This window comes from Dendrobium catenatum, unplaced genomic scaffold (genome assembly GCF_001605985.2).
Source record: "Dendrobium catenatum unplaced genomic scaffold, ASM160598v2 fragScaff_scaffold_712, whole genome shotgun sequence".
NCBI classification, from domain to species: domain Eukaryota; kingdom Viridiplantae; phylum Streptophyta; class Magnoliopsida; order Asparagales; family Orchidaceae; genus Dendrobium; species Dendrobium catenatum.
This window is the reverse complement of record NW_021319174.1, coordinates 116,461-131,299: the sequence shown is the minus strand read 5'-3', so window position 1 is coordinate 131,299 and position 14,839 is coordinate 116,461. Positions and strand designations below refer to the sequence as shown.

Sequence of the window (14,839 nt, the reverse complement as noted above, 5' to 3'; positions counted from 1 at the left end):
GTCCGAATCAGGTTGAGTAAGTAGGTGCTTGTGAACATGTTTGAATAACTCGTATTAATGATTTAACTTGCTTAAAGTTTCAAATGGTTTAGAACAAGATCTTGATAAATTGCTAGAGAAACAATTTCATTAGTCTCTTAGTATTGTGAGCTATTAACTTTGTTTGATGACTCACAAAGACACTCATTTGATAAAGCTACTCTCTCAAAGAATTTTGTCATTTACCTTAGATACTGTTAGGTAGTGGATGCAATTTCAGCAAAAATCAGAGAACGGTACGATAGATTTAGGGAGAAAAACAAACCAAAATTCTTTTGATTGCAATATATATGAAGGAAAATAATAAGATACCGTTGGATGTTTAATTGGAGAGGAAGATCCGGCTCTCCCAAATTTCTAGAAGCTGTTAGAGCTCACACATAAACTAAGAATCAGCAAACTACAGCAAAAACAAGGATGAAAATCTAACCCTAGCCCAATAACATACTTAAGCATACAATAATGGAGTAAATCCCAATACAATGCCTTTCCTTCTGAGTTTTCCCTCCTAAATCTCCCTGAATTGCTCCTTAATGAGGATTTCTGGACCCCACTTCATGGGGCTGAAATATAGCTAAGCGGAACTCCTTGTTTTGCCAGCTATACACATAGGCCGATACTCCCCTTTCAAAGAATCACCTTGTCCTCAAGCTGGAAGGAGGGAAATTGAAGCTCTCAAATGGCTCCCATGTGGTATCATAATCAGGTATGTTCTTTTAATTAATCAACACGTACTTAGGATTTCCCTCTCCTTGACGGACCCCATCAAGCTCCAATAGTTCCAAAACCACTTTCAGATTATCTGTCAGTGTCCCTAGTAATTATGAACTAGTTGAATGGTCGCCCACAACTCTCTTCAACTGTGATATGTGGAATATTGTGTGTATGTAAGCAGTCGGGAGTAGCTTCAAGCGATCTGCTATTGATCCAATTTTCTCCAACAGCTTATAAGGGCCAAAGTACATTGGGGCTAGCTTCTCCGTCGTTATGTTGGTTACTGTCCTTTGTCTGTAGGGTCGTAGCTTTAAGAATACCCTATCCCCAACGACAAACTAGATGTCCTTCCTATGCCCATCCACTCGCTTCTTCATAATTTGCTGAGCCCTCAGCATGTCTTTTTAACTCCTCCAACACAATATCCCTTTCCTTCATATACTGCTCTACTGAAGATACTGGTGTTCGATTTGCCCAAAATGTACCATATGTGGAGGATCTCTTCCGTACAATACTTTGAAGGGAGTCATCTGGGAAGCCGAGTGGTACGAAGTATTGTACCAATATTCTGCCCATGCTAGGCACTTGGCCCATACATTAGGTGTTTTTTGATACAAATATTGCAAGCATGTCTCCAAGCTTCTATTCACCACTTCTGTCTGCTTGTCTATCTTGGGGTGGTAAGTGATGCTCCTCTTAAACACTGTCCCTTGTAGCCTGAACAACTTCCTCCAAAAAAACAACTGAGGAATACCTTATCTCTTTCAGTCACTATAGATTTCGTTATCACATGTAGTATGATCACCTCTTTGATGAATGCTGCCGCTACTGTCACTACCGTGTAAGGATGTCATAGGGGGATGAAGTGAGCTTACTTGCTCAATGTGTCAACTACGACCAAAATCAATGTAAATCCTTCAGATTGAGATAGTCCATCAATAAAGTCCATGGTGACCTCCTCCCACTTCGTGTCTGGTAGAGCTAGGGGTTGAAGAAACCCCTAGGATACATGTCCATGTACTTGTTCTGCTGGCACACCTCATATCTAACCACCATCTCTCTACATCCTTCTGCATCCCCTTCCAATACATCTGCATTGTCAGTCTCCTGTATGTCTTCTGCACACCAAAGTGTGGTTGGAATTGTGATTGATAATTCATAGCTTTGACGTTAGGTTATTGATTTGTGATTGATCAAGAGCTTTGATTAAGTATGTTGTCTGAAGATTTATAGTAGTGTACTCTATTTGAATGATCCCTTGATCAATTTTCTCTTTTTATTATGATGTACTGGATATTTGGCAATGCTAATCGTAACTTGTTTGTCAAAATATCAAGCCATTGGTTCTTTCATTTGGTTATTTTGGTCTTCCAATATTCTTTTAAGCCATATTTTTTATTAAATTTTATTATTCTTATTTAGAGGAAATATTTAGAGCTCTCTGTTCTTTAATTTTAAATTCATTTTCTATGATCTCTTTCAATCTCTTATTTTCTATCTCATCATTGATCGTTATGATAAAATTTTATTTTTTCTACTAAAAAATTGCTTTAAGAAACAGTAAGAGAGTCATCTCAAATGAAGGCTTAGTTGGTAAGAAGGCTAATCGAGATTTAGAATTGTAGAGAGAATAATTTGCATAAAGCTAATCTTACCAAATGGTTCAAAGTTTTCTTGATAATCAATGTCATAAGTTAGTTTAAAATAAATTCTTTTGTAATAAGTGTAGAACTTATAGAAATTATAACAACAAAAAATCAAAAACCATTGGTGACTACACCGATGTATTTTTCCTCAGTAGAACCAATGAAAAAAATGGCAGTACAGAGGGTGAAGCAACACCAAGAAGGAGAACAAAAGTGGGCAAGCCAAAACATACATGTCAAAAATAATATTTCAAAGTAATTTAGCAAAAAAATAGCAGAATTGGAGTCAAGAGAATTAGCAGTTTTGGTGCCCTTCACAGTTGCAATTGAACAAGTAATATCCGCATTCGTGCATGCTCAAGTTCAAGCGCAGCATCTTGTTCAAGCTCGGCTCGATAAGAATCTGAGTTTTTTTGGCCTTTGTTCAAGCTCAAACCCGTTTAAAAACTCCTGCTCAAGCTCGGCTTGTGTTCAATTTAGAGCTTGATTATTTAGGTTTATCAAGCCGCTCATTATCAAGCCTCATCGAGCAAGTCGTTGATAAGCTGATGGTTCGGCTCGTCCAAGCCTCTTTGAGCCGCTCATTGACAAGCAGGTGGTTTACCCACCGCTGCTTGTCCGGGTGGTGAAGAGCTGGCTGGGCAAAGCCTAGGTCCCTAGTTCAAATCCCTTGGCAAGCAATAAAAGTCTTAAGTGTTGGCCCGTGTAAATTGGTGTGGGTTGCATGCTAGATCGACCGGGGTTTTCACTGGCCTATGAACATTGCTTCCTCGTAAAAAAAAAAAAAGACAAGCAGGTGGTTTGGCTCGTCCAGACAAAGTAAAATCATAAATAAGGCCGACTAGCATATCGAAACCGACATCTACCCGACATCTACCCGTTGTTTCGTAAATGGCTATCACATGCTTTTTTTTTAAGAGCAAAATCATCCTATCCATGCAGTGTGGGATCAAACCCCCCTTATTAGTAAATAACGTGAGACATGATTATCTTATTAGTCAAATAAGATATAATATTTATTTTTAATTAAATAAGATATAATCGAGCTTCTTAACGAGCATGTTTACATGCTCTAAACGATATTATTCGTGAACATAAATGAGCTGAACGTCTGGTTGTTCAAGCTTGTTTATTTAACTATCGATTATTTATCAAATGTGTTCTAGCTTATTCATTTATTTTATCAAACGAACATATATAAACGAGCTTTTTCCGAGCCGAGTTACTAGTACCTCGTCGAATGCTCGGTTCATTTGCAACCCCAATCTACAAAGCCAGGCGAAAAAATATAATTCTTTTGTTTGTTACTATGATCTTCTTATTTTTTTTATCAATTAGGCTTCGTTTGGGATTGTTTTGTTGTTGTTTTCTGAAGTAGTTTTATAGCACAAACAATTTTATTATAATTTTTTTATATTAGAAAGCTGCTTTAAAAAATTGTAAAAAAATGTCCCAACTGAAACCTTAATAAAAAATCTATATTAGATTAGTTATATAAATTTAATAAAATCAAAAAAGATTATTGAATTAAGTCTAATTTTAGGGCATCCTATCATTACATTTTCATATTGGTAGTATCATCACAATATTCAAGATTTAGTTAAAATAAAAAAGACAAGGCTATTTTGGATTATTTAATTAATAAAATTTTAATATTTGAAAAAATAATAATTTATTTTAAGATAAATATAATGCATATGTTATTAATATTATATCTATTTTAAAATAAATTTAAGAAATTGACACTCATTTCATTTTACATGTTTTTTAATTAGAATATTTTATTTAATTTTTTTTTAATTTAACAAATATTATTGATTTCTAAATAACAATTATTCTTCATGTGAAAGCAAGAAAAGTAATATATTTTTGTAAGCTAATGGTCTATGTGAAGCCAAAGTCATGTTGGTATTGGCTTCCTTCTACAAACAGAAGGACAAATATTGACCATTGGACTATGTTTCAGACCTCACCTAATCTACAATTGTGGAGTTAGCATAATGACAATCTTAATAATTAACTGCTAATCTCCCTCATTAGTTATAAATTATTTCAAGATAAAAAAATTGAAAATAATAGGAATTCATTTTAATAATTAATTATGATATTTAGGCTTCGTTTGAGACGGGCTTTCTTATTTCTTCTTAAAGAAACTTTTTAGTACAAAAAAAAAAATTAATTTTTATACTAGAAAACTACATTAATAAACAATAAAAAACCGTCTCAAGCAGGGGAGCCTTAAGCTTCGTTTGGGACAGCTTTCTTAATTTTTGTACTAGAAAGCTGCTTTAAGAAGCATTAAGAAAGCCGTCCTAAACGAAGCCTTAGACCTCGTTTGGGATGACTTTCTTGTTGCTTATTAAAGCAGCTTTTTAATATAAATTTTTTTAATTTTTTACTAAAAAATTGTTTTAAGAAGCAACAAAAAGCCATCCCTAACGAAACCTTAGACTTCGTTTGAAACGGTTTTTCTTTTTAATTTTTTTAGCCTTTTTACTGCTTCTTAAAATTATTTTTTGAGTACAAAAATTAAAACTTTTTTACTAAAAAAATAATAAAAAAACTATCCAAAATGAAATCTTATTCGTATTGTTTAAACTCATAACTATAATAATTAAGATATCTAAAAAAGATGAGAAAACAATGCATTGGTAGTACAAAAAAAGTCCTTTGGAAAATTCTTAGCATTAATCACAAGGACATCTTGGAAGGAGACTTCTTAAAAGCATGAATGTGTGACTAGAAAGGAAGTCTTCCAAAAACGTGTAGAACATGCATTGCTTGCATTCCCTCTTCTTATTCTTCTAATGAAATCTAAAACTTAATGAGACCCTCAGCTATAAATATTTCTATATACTAATTTTATGAAAGGTCATGAAAATTCTACTATTTTTATAATATAGCTGAGGATTTCATGAGGTTTTACATTTCATTTGAAGAATAAGAAGAGGAATTTGGAAGACTTGGAAGTCACACATTCATGCATCTAAGAAATTTCCTTCAAGATGTGCTTGTGATTAAAGCAAAAGAATTTTCCCAAGGACTTTGTACCCACATATGCATTGTTTTCTCATCACTTTTAGAAATATTACTTAGGCTTCTTTTGGGACGTTTTTTCACTACTTAAAATAAAATTTCAAAAAAAATTTGTACTAAAAAACTGCTTTAGAAAGCAGTAAGAAAGTCATCCCAAATGAAACATTATAGTGATATGGAGTGGTGATTTCTTTTTTATTATATTTTTGAAGAAATATTAGTAGGTATGTATCATTATAAATAATTACAGAAATAATTCATTCAAAATAGGTCTTGGATAATGTATTTTGTGTATCCAATCAAATATAACCCACTTCGGTGTAAGGGTTGTATCGATTAGGGTTAAGATACTTCTTATATTCAAGAAGTTAATAAGAGCCAAAATTATAGTTTTCCTTCAAAGCTTATATTTTTATCAATCAACTCATATACTACATCAACAAGCTACATTCACTCAAGTGATAAATAAGCAATGCACATTCAATGTAAAGAATTTATCCAAGTATATACTCAACTATTTTTACTTTAATGATGATAGGTCTCTTTTCACGCTCACTAATACATGCGTAAAATGTATAAAAATGCTAAAAAATGTTGCTTAGAATTATCAATATTCTTAATTCTCTCTCTTAAATTTATCCTTCTTTAAGGTTGTTTCTTTTCAATTTAGGGTACAATTCTCGACCTCCTGCAAGCTACTAAAAATATATAAAATTGAATAAATATCTCAAAGGATTATTAAAATTTTGATTCTCATAAATTTTATTGTCGATAATATAACTTGAAGATTTTGAGAAGAATACTAAATAACTTGATTAAAGCATATTACCTACGTATCAAAATTATCCAATGCAACCAACGAACAAATCGAATATGAAGCTATGTTGGCTATTCTTGATCTTATAACTGGCCTTCGCACTAAGAATTGATCTTCAATAACTCTCAATTAGTGATGACTCATATATTTCAACATTATGAATTACATTATTAAATTATGTTATTACTTAGATATGTTAGAGATGATATATCTCCAATCTTAATAAATTTAGGGGGTTGTCCATATTCTTAAATAGGAAAGTTTTTTGAAAAAATTCTTAGGAATATAGGAATTCTCATGCAACTTCGTCCAAAAGCTCAAATTTCCTTCTATTGAAGCAATGTTGATCGATGTAACAAAATGCATGTATACTTCAATTTACAAGAATCAAATTGAAGGTACTATATGAAAATCTAAAGATAATGTCATACACTTTATTATAATGCAAATCATTATTTCATCTCAAATAATTAATTATTCATGAAGTCTTCATGTAGGATCACTCTAAGATGTAGTCATCCTGATGAATCCAAAGAAACTCTTAAAGTAATTCACTTTACACTACAGGAAAATCACTGATTTCCGGCGGAATTTTCTGGCGGCTTTCCGGCGGCCATGTTTCCGGCGGCTTTTAGACTTTTTTCCGACGGTTTTCCGGCGGTCACATTTCCGACGGCTTTTCCGGCGGCTTTTTAACGTTTACGGCGGCTTTTAAAAATTTAATAAAAAATAAATAAAATTTTAATCATTTAAAAGATTTAACAAAAAAATTATTAAAAGTTAATATAACAATTAACTTAATTTTCATCTTAAAATTAATTAGTTAGTTATTTTTATTTTTAATTATTAAGACTGTCGGTAAGCCGCCGGAAAAAACCCCCAGAATTCATTTTTCTACGCTGTTTTTACCGGCAGTAATTTAACCACCGGAAAACTACAAAACCGCCGGAAAAGGCAGCCAGAAATAGGTGATTTTCCTGTAGTGTTAGCTATCATAAAAATAATTCAACAAGAGAGAATCTAACTAAAATATGCTAAAACAAGGCAATTATTGGCTTACCATGTGCTATGTATGGTGTTTGTGGTCATGGTCAAGGATGTTCCTTTCATCCTTCTTCCAGACACAAGTCAAAACTATCACCACTCTTAATTCGATCGATCTCAATCTTCAGCATCTCGTCGTGGCAAATCTTCTTATCCATTAGTCATTTATTAAATATGTGGTAACTAGGGCATTCCTACATTAAATGCTAGCATCACAAGGATCTTAACTATAGCAACAACCCTCCTAATGCTCAAGCTCTGTTCACCAAAAAACTACCAGTCAATCTGATTGATACATTGATTCTGGCAAAACTCTGTATCTCACTATTGATCAACACTACAGGAAAAATGGCCTATACCGGCGGTTTGAACCGGCGGTTTAGAGGCGCCGTCCGGCGGTCTAATGAACCAGACGACGCCAGGTTTAACCGCCGGAACACCGCCGGTACTCTGACCGGCGGTTTTCCGGCAGTTACATTACCGGCGGCCGAACCGCCGAAAGACCGACGGTTGAAATTCCGGTGGTCACCGGCGGTAGGTGCCGCCGGAAAACCGCCGCAAAATAAACCGCCGGTAAAAAGCCGTCGGAATTGGTTTCCTACGCCGTTTTTACCGGCGGTTACTAAACCGCCGTTAGACCGCCGGTAATGTAAAACACCGCCGGTAATTTTGCACTAACCGCCGGAAAAAACCGTCGGTTTTCACTGTTTTTCCTGTAGTACAAACCCAACTTCACCATCCCAAACAATAGCATGGTTACCAACTGAGGATGCTTGACAAAGGCACCTCTCTTCCAATATCTACCATTGGTTAAGGCATTCTTCCCATTTTAACTTGTAATTAATCTTTTTCTTTCTCAACTTCTCCATGCTCCGATGCTCTCTTATAATCTACTCTCCATTCAATGTCTCACCTATGATAATTCTTGTTATGCATCCTTTGATGATAATTATTAGAATTTCTAGACCAACCATATACTCTTGAATGATCCATGACATAACATACTCAACTCAAGAACATCCTACTACACTTGCATTGCTATCCATGAAACCCATTCCAAATCTCTTACATCATCATCTTGGAGATCCTCATCACTCGACGCTTTTTATACTAGCTAATACAATAATGACATATATAACAATAAGTACACATAACATCCAATCACTTAGTGAAATCTCATAAACTACTATTTTTATCATCTATTTCAAACAATTCTCAACCTCTTGAAATCATACATTCTATTGTATGAGGTCCTTTCAAAATTACTTCTATAAATAATTATCAATATTATTTGTTGTTCATTAATGATTATTCTCATTTTTGCTGGGTGTATCCTCTCAAATTTAAACTAGAAACCTCCCTTCAATTCTGTACGTCAATTTGATTATATGATGGAATGCTAGTTTAACACCCAAATTAAAATATTATATTAATGGGGTGGTGAATACATAAATACCACTCTAGATTCACACCACTTCCAATGGCCAAAATATCAACTATTTTGATCTTTCTATTGGTGGCATTAACTCATTCCCATCTCATCTTCAATTCAATGTATCAAATGCATATCTTTATGGTCATTATCTAGAAACATTACATGTGGCACAACCCTCAATTTCAAGGATCCACATTATTCGGTTCATGTCAACCTTCTTAAAAGGCCATATCTAGCCCAATTAAGGAGAGATTATTATGTGCAGAGCCCGAATGTAGCTTTTAGGAGTGTCAATATTTGACATGACCCTAAAACCCGACTCAAACATGACAAAAAAATTTTGAGTTAGGGTCAACCCATTTCACAAATAGGTCAGATTCCCGGATTCAACCAGTTTGAAAAAACTGGTATGGTTAGAGTTGACATGGCAACCAGAACTCAACCTGGGTTAACACGAGACCACGTCTGCCCGTCCACACTGATCGCACTCCTTGCGGTCGCATCCACACTTCCCACCGTCACGTTCATCTACTCGTGTCACATCCATCCGAGAACGAGAGCGGCCTGCTGTTTGCCCATTATTGCCGGTGTTGTCGTTGCCGACTCACTGCGGCCCATTCACGCTGTCGAGTGTCGAGTCGCGTGCATTCATCAACCTGTTGTCTCGTCCACCGATGTGTTGTGCTGATTCTAGGGCCGAGAGTATCGTCGAACCCGCTAGGCGGCGTCGATCGCTAGGCACCAGACCAAGCCGGCCATTTCCACTGCTAGCGCTAAGGCGTCTCGAGTTTACAAAACTGTTACGGGTTGGGTCAATATGGTAACCCGACGGGTCGGGTCAGGGTTCTTATTTTGACTTGTTTGTAAAATCGGGTCGGGTTCAGGTCAACCCGTTTGAACCCGGGTTAGTTCTGGATTTGACTCGAACCCAACCCAAAACTCAATTTTGACAACCCTAGTAGCTTTCATCCGGACTCCAATCACAAGCATGCAGCCACATCAGCCTGTATATATACTGTGTATAATTTGTACATAAGCTATGTACAAGCAACATGGCCGCCTATGATTTGAATCCGAATGCTATCCAGAATCCGCACATAATAATATCCAGCACTAAATAATCACGTCGTCGGTGATTTGTCCCATTCTCCTTTACAAGAACAATGACATTGACTAGTGACAATTAAATTACCTTATAAGCGGCTGTTCCATTATCTTCTTCCTTAGCTTTGTCTAGTAATGGTTACTATAAAGGTAAAGTTAATCCAGTTTTGCACTGTTCTCAACCTATTCGTATTATTTAATAGTAAAAGTCTGAAGTAACACGAAAACAATACAGTGATTGTACAAACTCCTTCCTGTAAAGATTCTTTAACGTTAATGACGAGCAAAGTCTAGCTGAAGAAATTTCTTAAGAGCATAACTTTAAGACTTCCAAGTCTTCGGAAGACTTGGATAACATGCCTTGGATTCCTTGTTCTTAATTAATCTTCTAATGAAAGCTAAAACCTCATATATGAGATCCTCAGCTATAAATACTAACCTTCTCCACCCCTCTTTAGAACACATGCAATAGCAAATAAACAAAGCCTTCTTCTTCTTCTTCTTCTTCCAACAATGAGTCATCATAAGTTCTTATTTTCTCTTCTCCTCGCCATTTTTGCCATTAAAGCTTCCGCAGATACAGGCCCTGCAACATTTTATAATCCTCCATATACACGTAAGTATTACTAAGCATCTTGATTAATGAAGTTAATTAATTTGTTTTCCTAATTAAAAAATTCTTGATTTTGCCATTGCAAGATATATATTTTCTCATTCTTTTATAAGAATAAGAAAATTTATATCTGACCTCCTCATGAAAGGAAAAGAAGAATGATTTGATTAACTGCCACATATCTTAATAATAAAATAAAAAATATTATAAATTATCTTTTATTAACTATTCTCACATAATTTTTTTACATTAATTGTCAATAGCTTCTGCGTGTAACGGCTATCAAAACGATGGGGTTTTGATAGCAGGAGCGAGCAGCAAGTTCTGGAACAACAGAGGTGCGTGTGGAAGTTATTACAGAGTGCGTTGCTTAGGATCCACGAATGAGTTTCCAAATCCATGCACTGGTGCAGAAGTGACTGTAAAGATTGTGGATTACTGCCCTCCACCATTTTGCAATGGCGATATAAACCTCTCTCGTGATGCCTTTCAGCGTATTTCCCAGCTTAAGGCTGGCAGGATATGGGTCTCTTATGACAAGTAATTTATCTCATGAATATGCATTGCATCCACAATTCCTCTCTCTCTCTCTCTCTCTAAAATTTAGATTTTTTGGTGGAAGTTATTAGAAGGAGAAATTATTCTGTGCGGAGTCCAGACAGTGCGTCCGGACTCCAATCAAAACATGCCACGTTGCTTATACACACCGCTTGTGTACAATATTTACGCCGGGTGTGTATAATACTGATCCTGTGTATAGGCGGCGTGATTAATTTTGATTGGAGTAGTTGCCTAGTTGGGATGCGCACAAAGTAATTTGTCCATTAAAAGAGCTTGTTTTTGTTGTTGTTGGCTCAATGAATCAATTTGTTTCTCTTCATGACTAAAAATTTGAAGTTCATCATGAAAAAAAAAAAAAAAAGATTAATAGGACAATAAATTAAGAATTAGAGAGCTATAAGAAAGAGATAAAGAACAAAACATGTCTAAATAGGTTATGTTCCAATTAAGTAAATTAAATCTTAATTATTCAAAATAGGTACTAATTAATAAGCATTTAAGCTATAATTGAGTCAAGTCAACGCCTTAATTATTAATTCACTATTAATTCGCTACTTAGGCAGATCAAATACTATTTAAACAATCAAAGTCTCATCATTCATCATCTCTATAAACAGTACTTAAACCCTAATTAATTATAGTTAACATAATTTGACATCCTAGTCGTTAATTAATAAATAATTATTTATGCTAATGCTATATAGCTTTCTTAATCTATATCTAATTAATTTTAATAATTCCTAACTAGCAAAAAAAAAAAAAAACATAAGCCAATAAAACTTTAATTAAAATTTTAATTAATTATTTATTAACATAACTTGTATGCTTTTGATTGCAATATTTGTATTTAATTTGTTTGTTAATTTTGCAGGATCTAATGCATGGTTGGGTGATATATTGAAGAAATAAGGAGGAGAAAGACTCATATATACATAGTAATGTTCTAATGGAATAAGTTATATATGCAAATGGTTATGTTGCTTTAATGTAATCTTATGTTGAGATTGCTATTTTGGCAAAATAATGTGCTTCTTATGTGATCGATATTTTGCTTTATATATAGTGTTTAGCTATTTTGATCTCTAAGTTTCTTTGATTTGAAAGTTAGATATTTATGTAATGTGAAAGCTCAATTAAAATTTCAAGTTATAGTCATATTTTTATCTTTAATTTGTCACACATTTTCAAATGCGACAATTTGCTTGCTTGGCTAACAATATCAATGACTAAAAAGATTCTAAACTAATATCAGACATATGATAGCATGAGCATAACAGAGAAAAGCATAAATGAATGATTGACTCACCTCCATGAAATGATTGCGCATCTTCAAGATGTAAACAATCTACAGTATGATGCTTAATGTTATTGACCAAAGAGCTATGCAATGTGTAATTCGACTTATTTAATATTAATGTATATGAAGCCAACATAGCTCTTATAAAGAATTTTATAGCTAGAATTGAAGCTTCAGTATGATTTCAAGTGATGAACGAAATGAGCAATGACCATCTTGTGATGATCCTTAACAGTGCTAGATTAAGAAAATCAGATATATATGTGCTAACTCACAATATAAAGTGGCAATAATTTTCTCTCCATTATCTCTTCTTTTAGATAGGGGTTAAGAGGATGCACTCATCATTTTGTTATTATTTGATTTAAGGAAAAAAAAATAAAGAAAGAAAAAGAGAAGGCTATTTGCTTCTACCCCTTCCTCTCCATTTAGGGGTAGTGGTTTGTCAATCCCAAATATTAGAAGGATAAATCACTTGATTTTGCTTTATATCATGATTAAATACAAGAGGCAGAGATAGGCCTCTCCTATCTTTCTCTTTGCTTCTTTAACATGGAAACATTAATCATAAATTATTGCTCCAAATTACTCACTTTTTTTTAATTGATGGTGAGGCTACCTTTGTCGATGGTTAAAAAATATGGAATAGAATCCTATACTCCATTGATAACAATAATAAAATGCCAAGTATTTCCCTTAATTCCTTATCCATGGATCATATCGAAGCACTTTTTCATAACAAGATATAATCATGATAGACAATTTTATCAATATGAAGGATATATTTTTGATAAGAAGGTGTTAGAGACCGTTCATTTTCTTAAAAAAAAAAAACTATGAGATAACCTCTTTTGATTTTTTTTTTTGGAACCCAGAAGTTGCTTCTTTAGCTTATTAGATTTCTTTTAAGAGTTCATATGTTTACTTAAGTAATAAAACATTTTTAAAAGGTACTAATGATTTTATCTGTCTAGTGAGAAAACTAAAATCATATTTGTGATATTTAAAAATCTTTATAAAGTTTAAAATTAATAATTTCTTATATCTACATCCAAATAAAAGATGTAATAATTATTAATTTTTAAAACATAATTTCAATGTTCTCGCTGGACTTGTTAGGTGTTTCTCTTTTTGATAGATTCTAAGGGGGCGCAGGATGATCCCATCAAATGATTTAAGTCGTATTTTCATAGAAGGAGCAATAATTTAGTAATACTTTTTTTTATGGAGTATGACCAAAAGATTAATTATTTCTCATATTATTTTAAATTAGTGATAGTTTAAGTAGCATATTGATGTACTAAGATTATGAGCATTATTTGTTGCTAAAAAACTTTATGATTGAATATATAGTCATTTAAAAAAAATCATGATTGAAAAATTGATGATTTTTGTTCAAAATGTATCACTCTTATTGCGGGCTTGAATATGCGCGGCGATAGAGTTTTAACTATACGTACGTCTTAGCTTTGCACGGATATCCAGCACACACACAGAGAACACAAGATTTTTTACATGGAAAATTCTTAAAAGGGGAAAAACCACGAGGCCTAGCCCAGTTGAAAATGATTCCACTAGAATTTGAGTCGGTTACAAAGGGCTAACTCGCCTCCAAGGGCAATCAGATTACAAATAATAACTGTTCAATAGAAATCTGGGTGTCAGGTGATGGTCTGACAGAACTTTGGGCCTTTGATGATGATCTAGTGAAGGCAAGGCCAGTGCTTCTAACGAAGGTGAGGGCCTCAGGTGAAGGTGAGGGCCTCAGGTGGTGGTGCGGCGAAGCTTTGGCGGTGGTCCGGCGAGGCTCTGGCGAGGTTCCGGCAATGGTCGAGGAGGAGCTTCTTCCTACTCTTCTCCTCTTCTCTTCTTGCTTCGGCCCCCCTTTGTGAAGAATGAGGGCTCTATTTATAGTTTTTCTGGAGTGACATAGCTCGTAAATAGGCCTGAGATCAGGGACGAATAGGGAGTGGTCGAATGGACGGCCGATATTGATTCCTACGATTGTGCACCGTTCGTCAGACATTTGAGGCCTTAGTGATGTCGGAATTCATGATCTTAGGCTCGCTGGATTCGTCTCGTCGAGCACTTCGATTCGAGTATAAGCTCGTTAAAATCGAAGATTTTTTTGTAACTCAAATTGTGATTTGAACCTTCCAACAACACTTTGAGTCTTCGATTTAGACTCATTTGGGCTCGGATCGAGTTGAATTTGGTGTCTTTGGGTTCGTATTTCCGAGACGCTCAGTTTGACTGTAAGCTTGCTGAAATCGGAGTTCGGGTGTACCCAGATTTAATTTTTGAAGTTTTCGGATTGAGTTTTGCATCGAGATTCGTGCCCGATCAAGATAATTTTTTGAGAAAATATCAACTCTAATGTAATAATACGATTATTGGTGTTTTTTTAATAATAATGACTAAAAAAATGACTATAAATAAAGTATAATATTTCTTTTAAAAACTTTGTGGGTTGCTTAAAATTTTAATAATGACATACCTATATTGTTAATGATAATTAATTAGTATAATCACC

At 34.3% G+C, this 14,839-nt stretch overlaps 1 protein-coding gene across 1 annotated transcript; it reads left to right on the top strand.

Moving 5' to 3' along the window:
- The first annotated feature begins 10,284 nt into the window (after nucleotides 1-10,284).
- LOC110093272 (EG45-like domain containing protein) lies at nucleotides 10,285-12,095 on the top strand. Its single transcript, XM_020818112.2, has 3 exons — nucleotides 10,285-10,451; nucleotides 10,712-10,988; nucleotides 11,881-12,095. Exons 1-3 carry the CDS (start codon nucleotides 10,349-10,351, stop codon nucleotides 11,885-11,887), a joined length of 387 nt encoding a protein of 128 aa, XP_020673771.1. The 5' UTR covers nucleotides 10,285-10,348; the 3' UTR covers nucleotides 11,888-12,095.
- The last annotated feature ends 2,744 nt before the right edge of the window (nucleotides 12,096-14,839 follow it).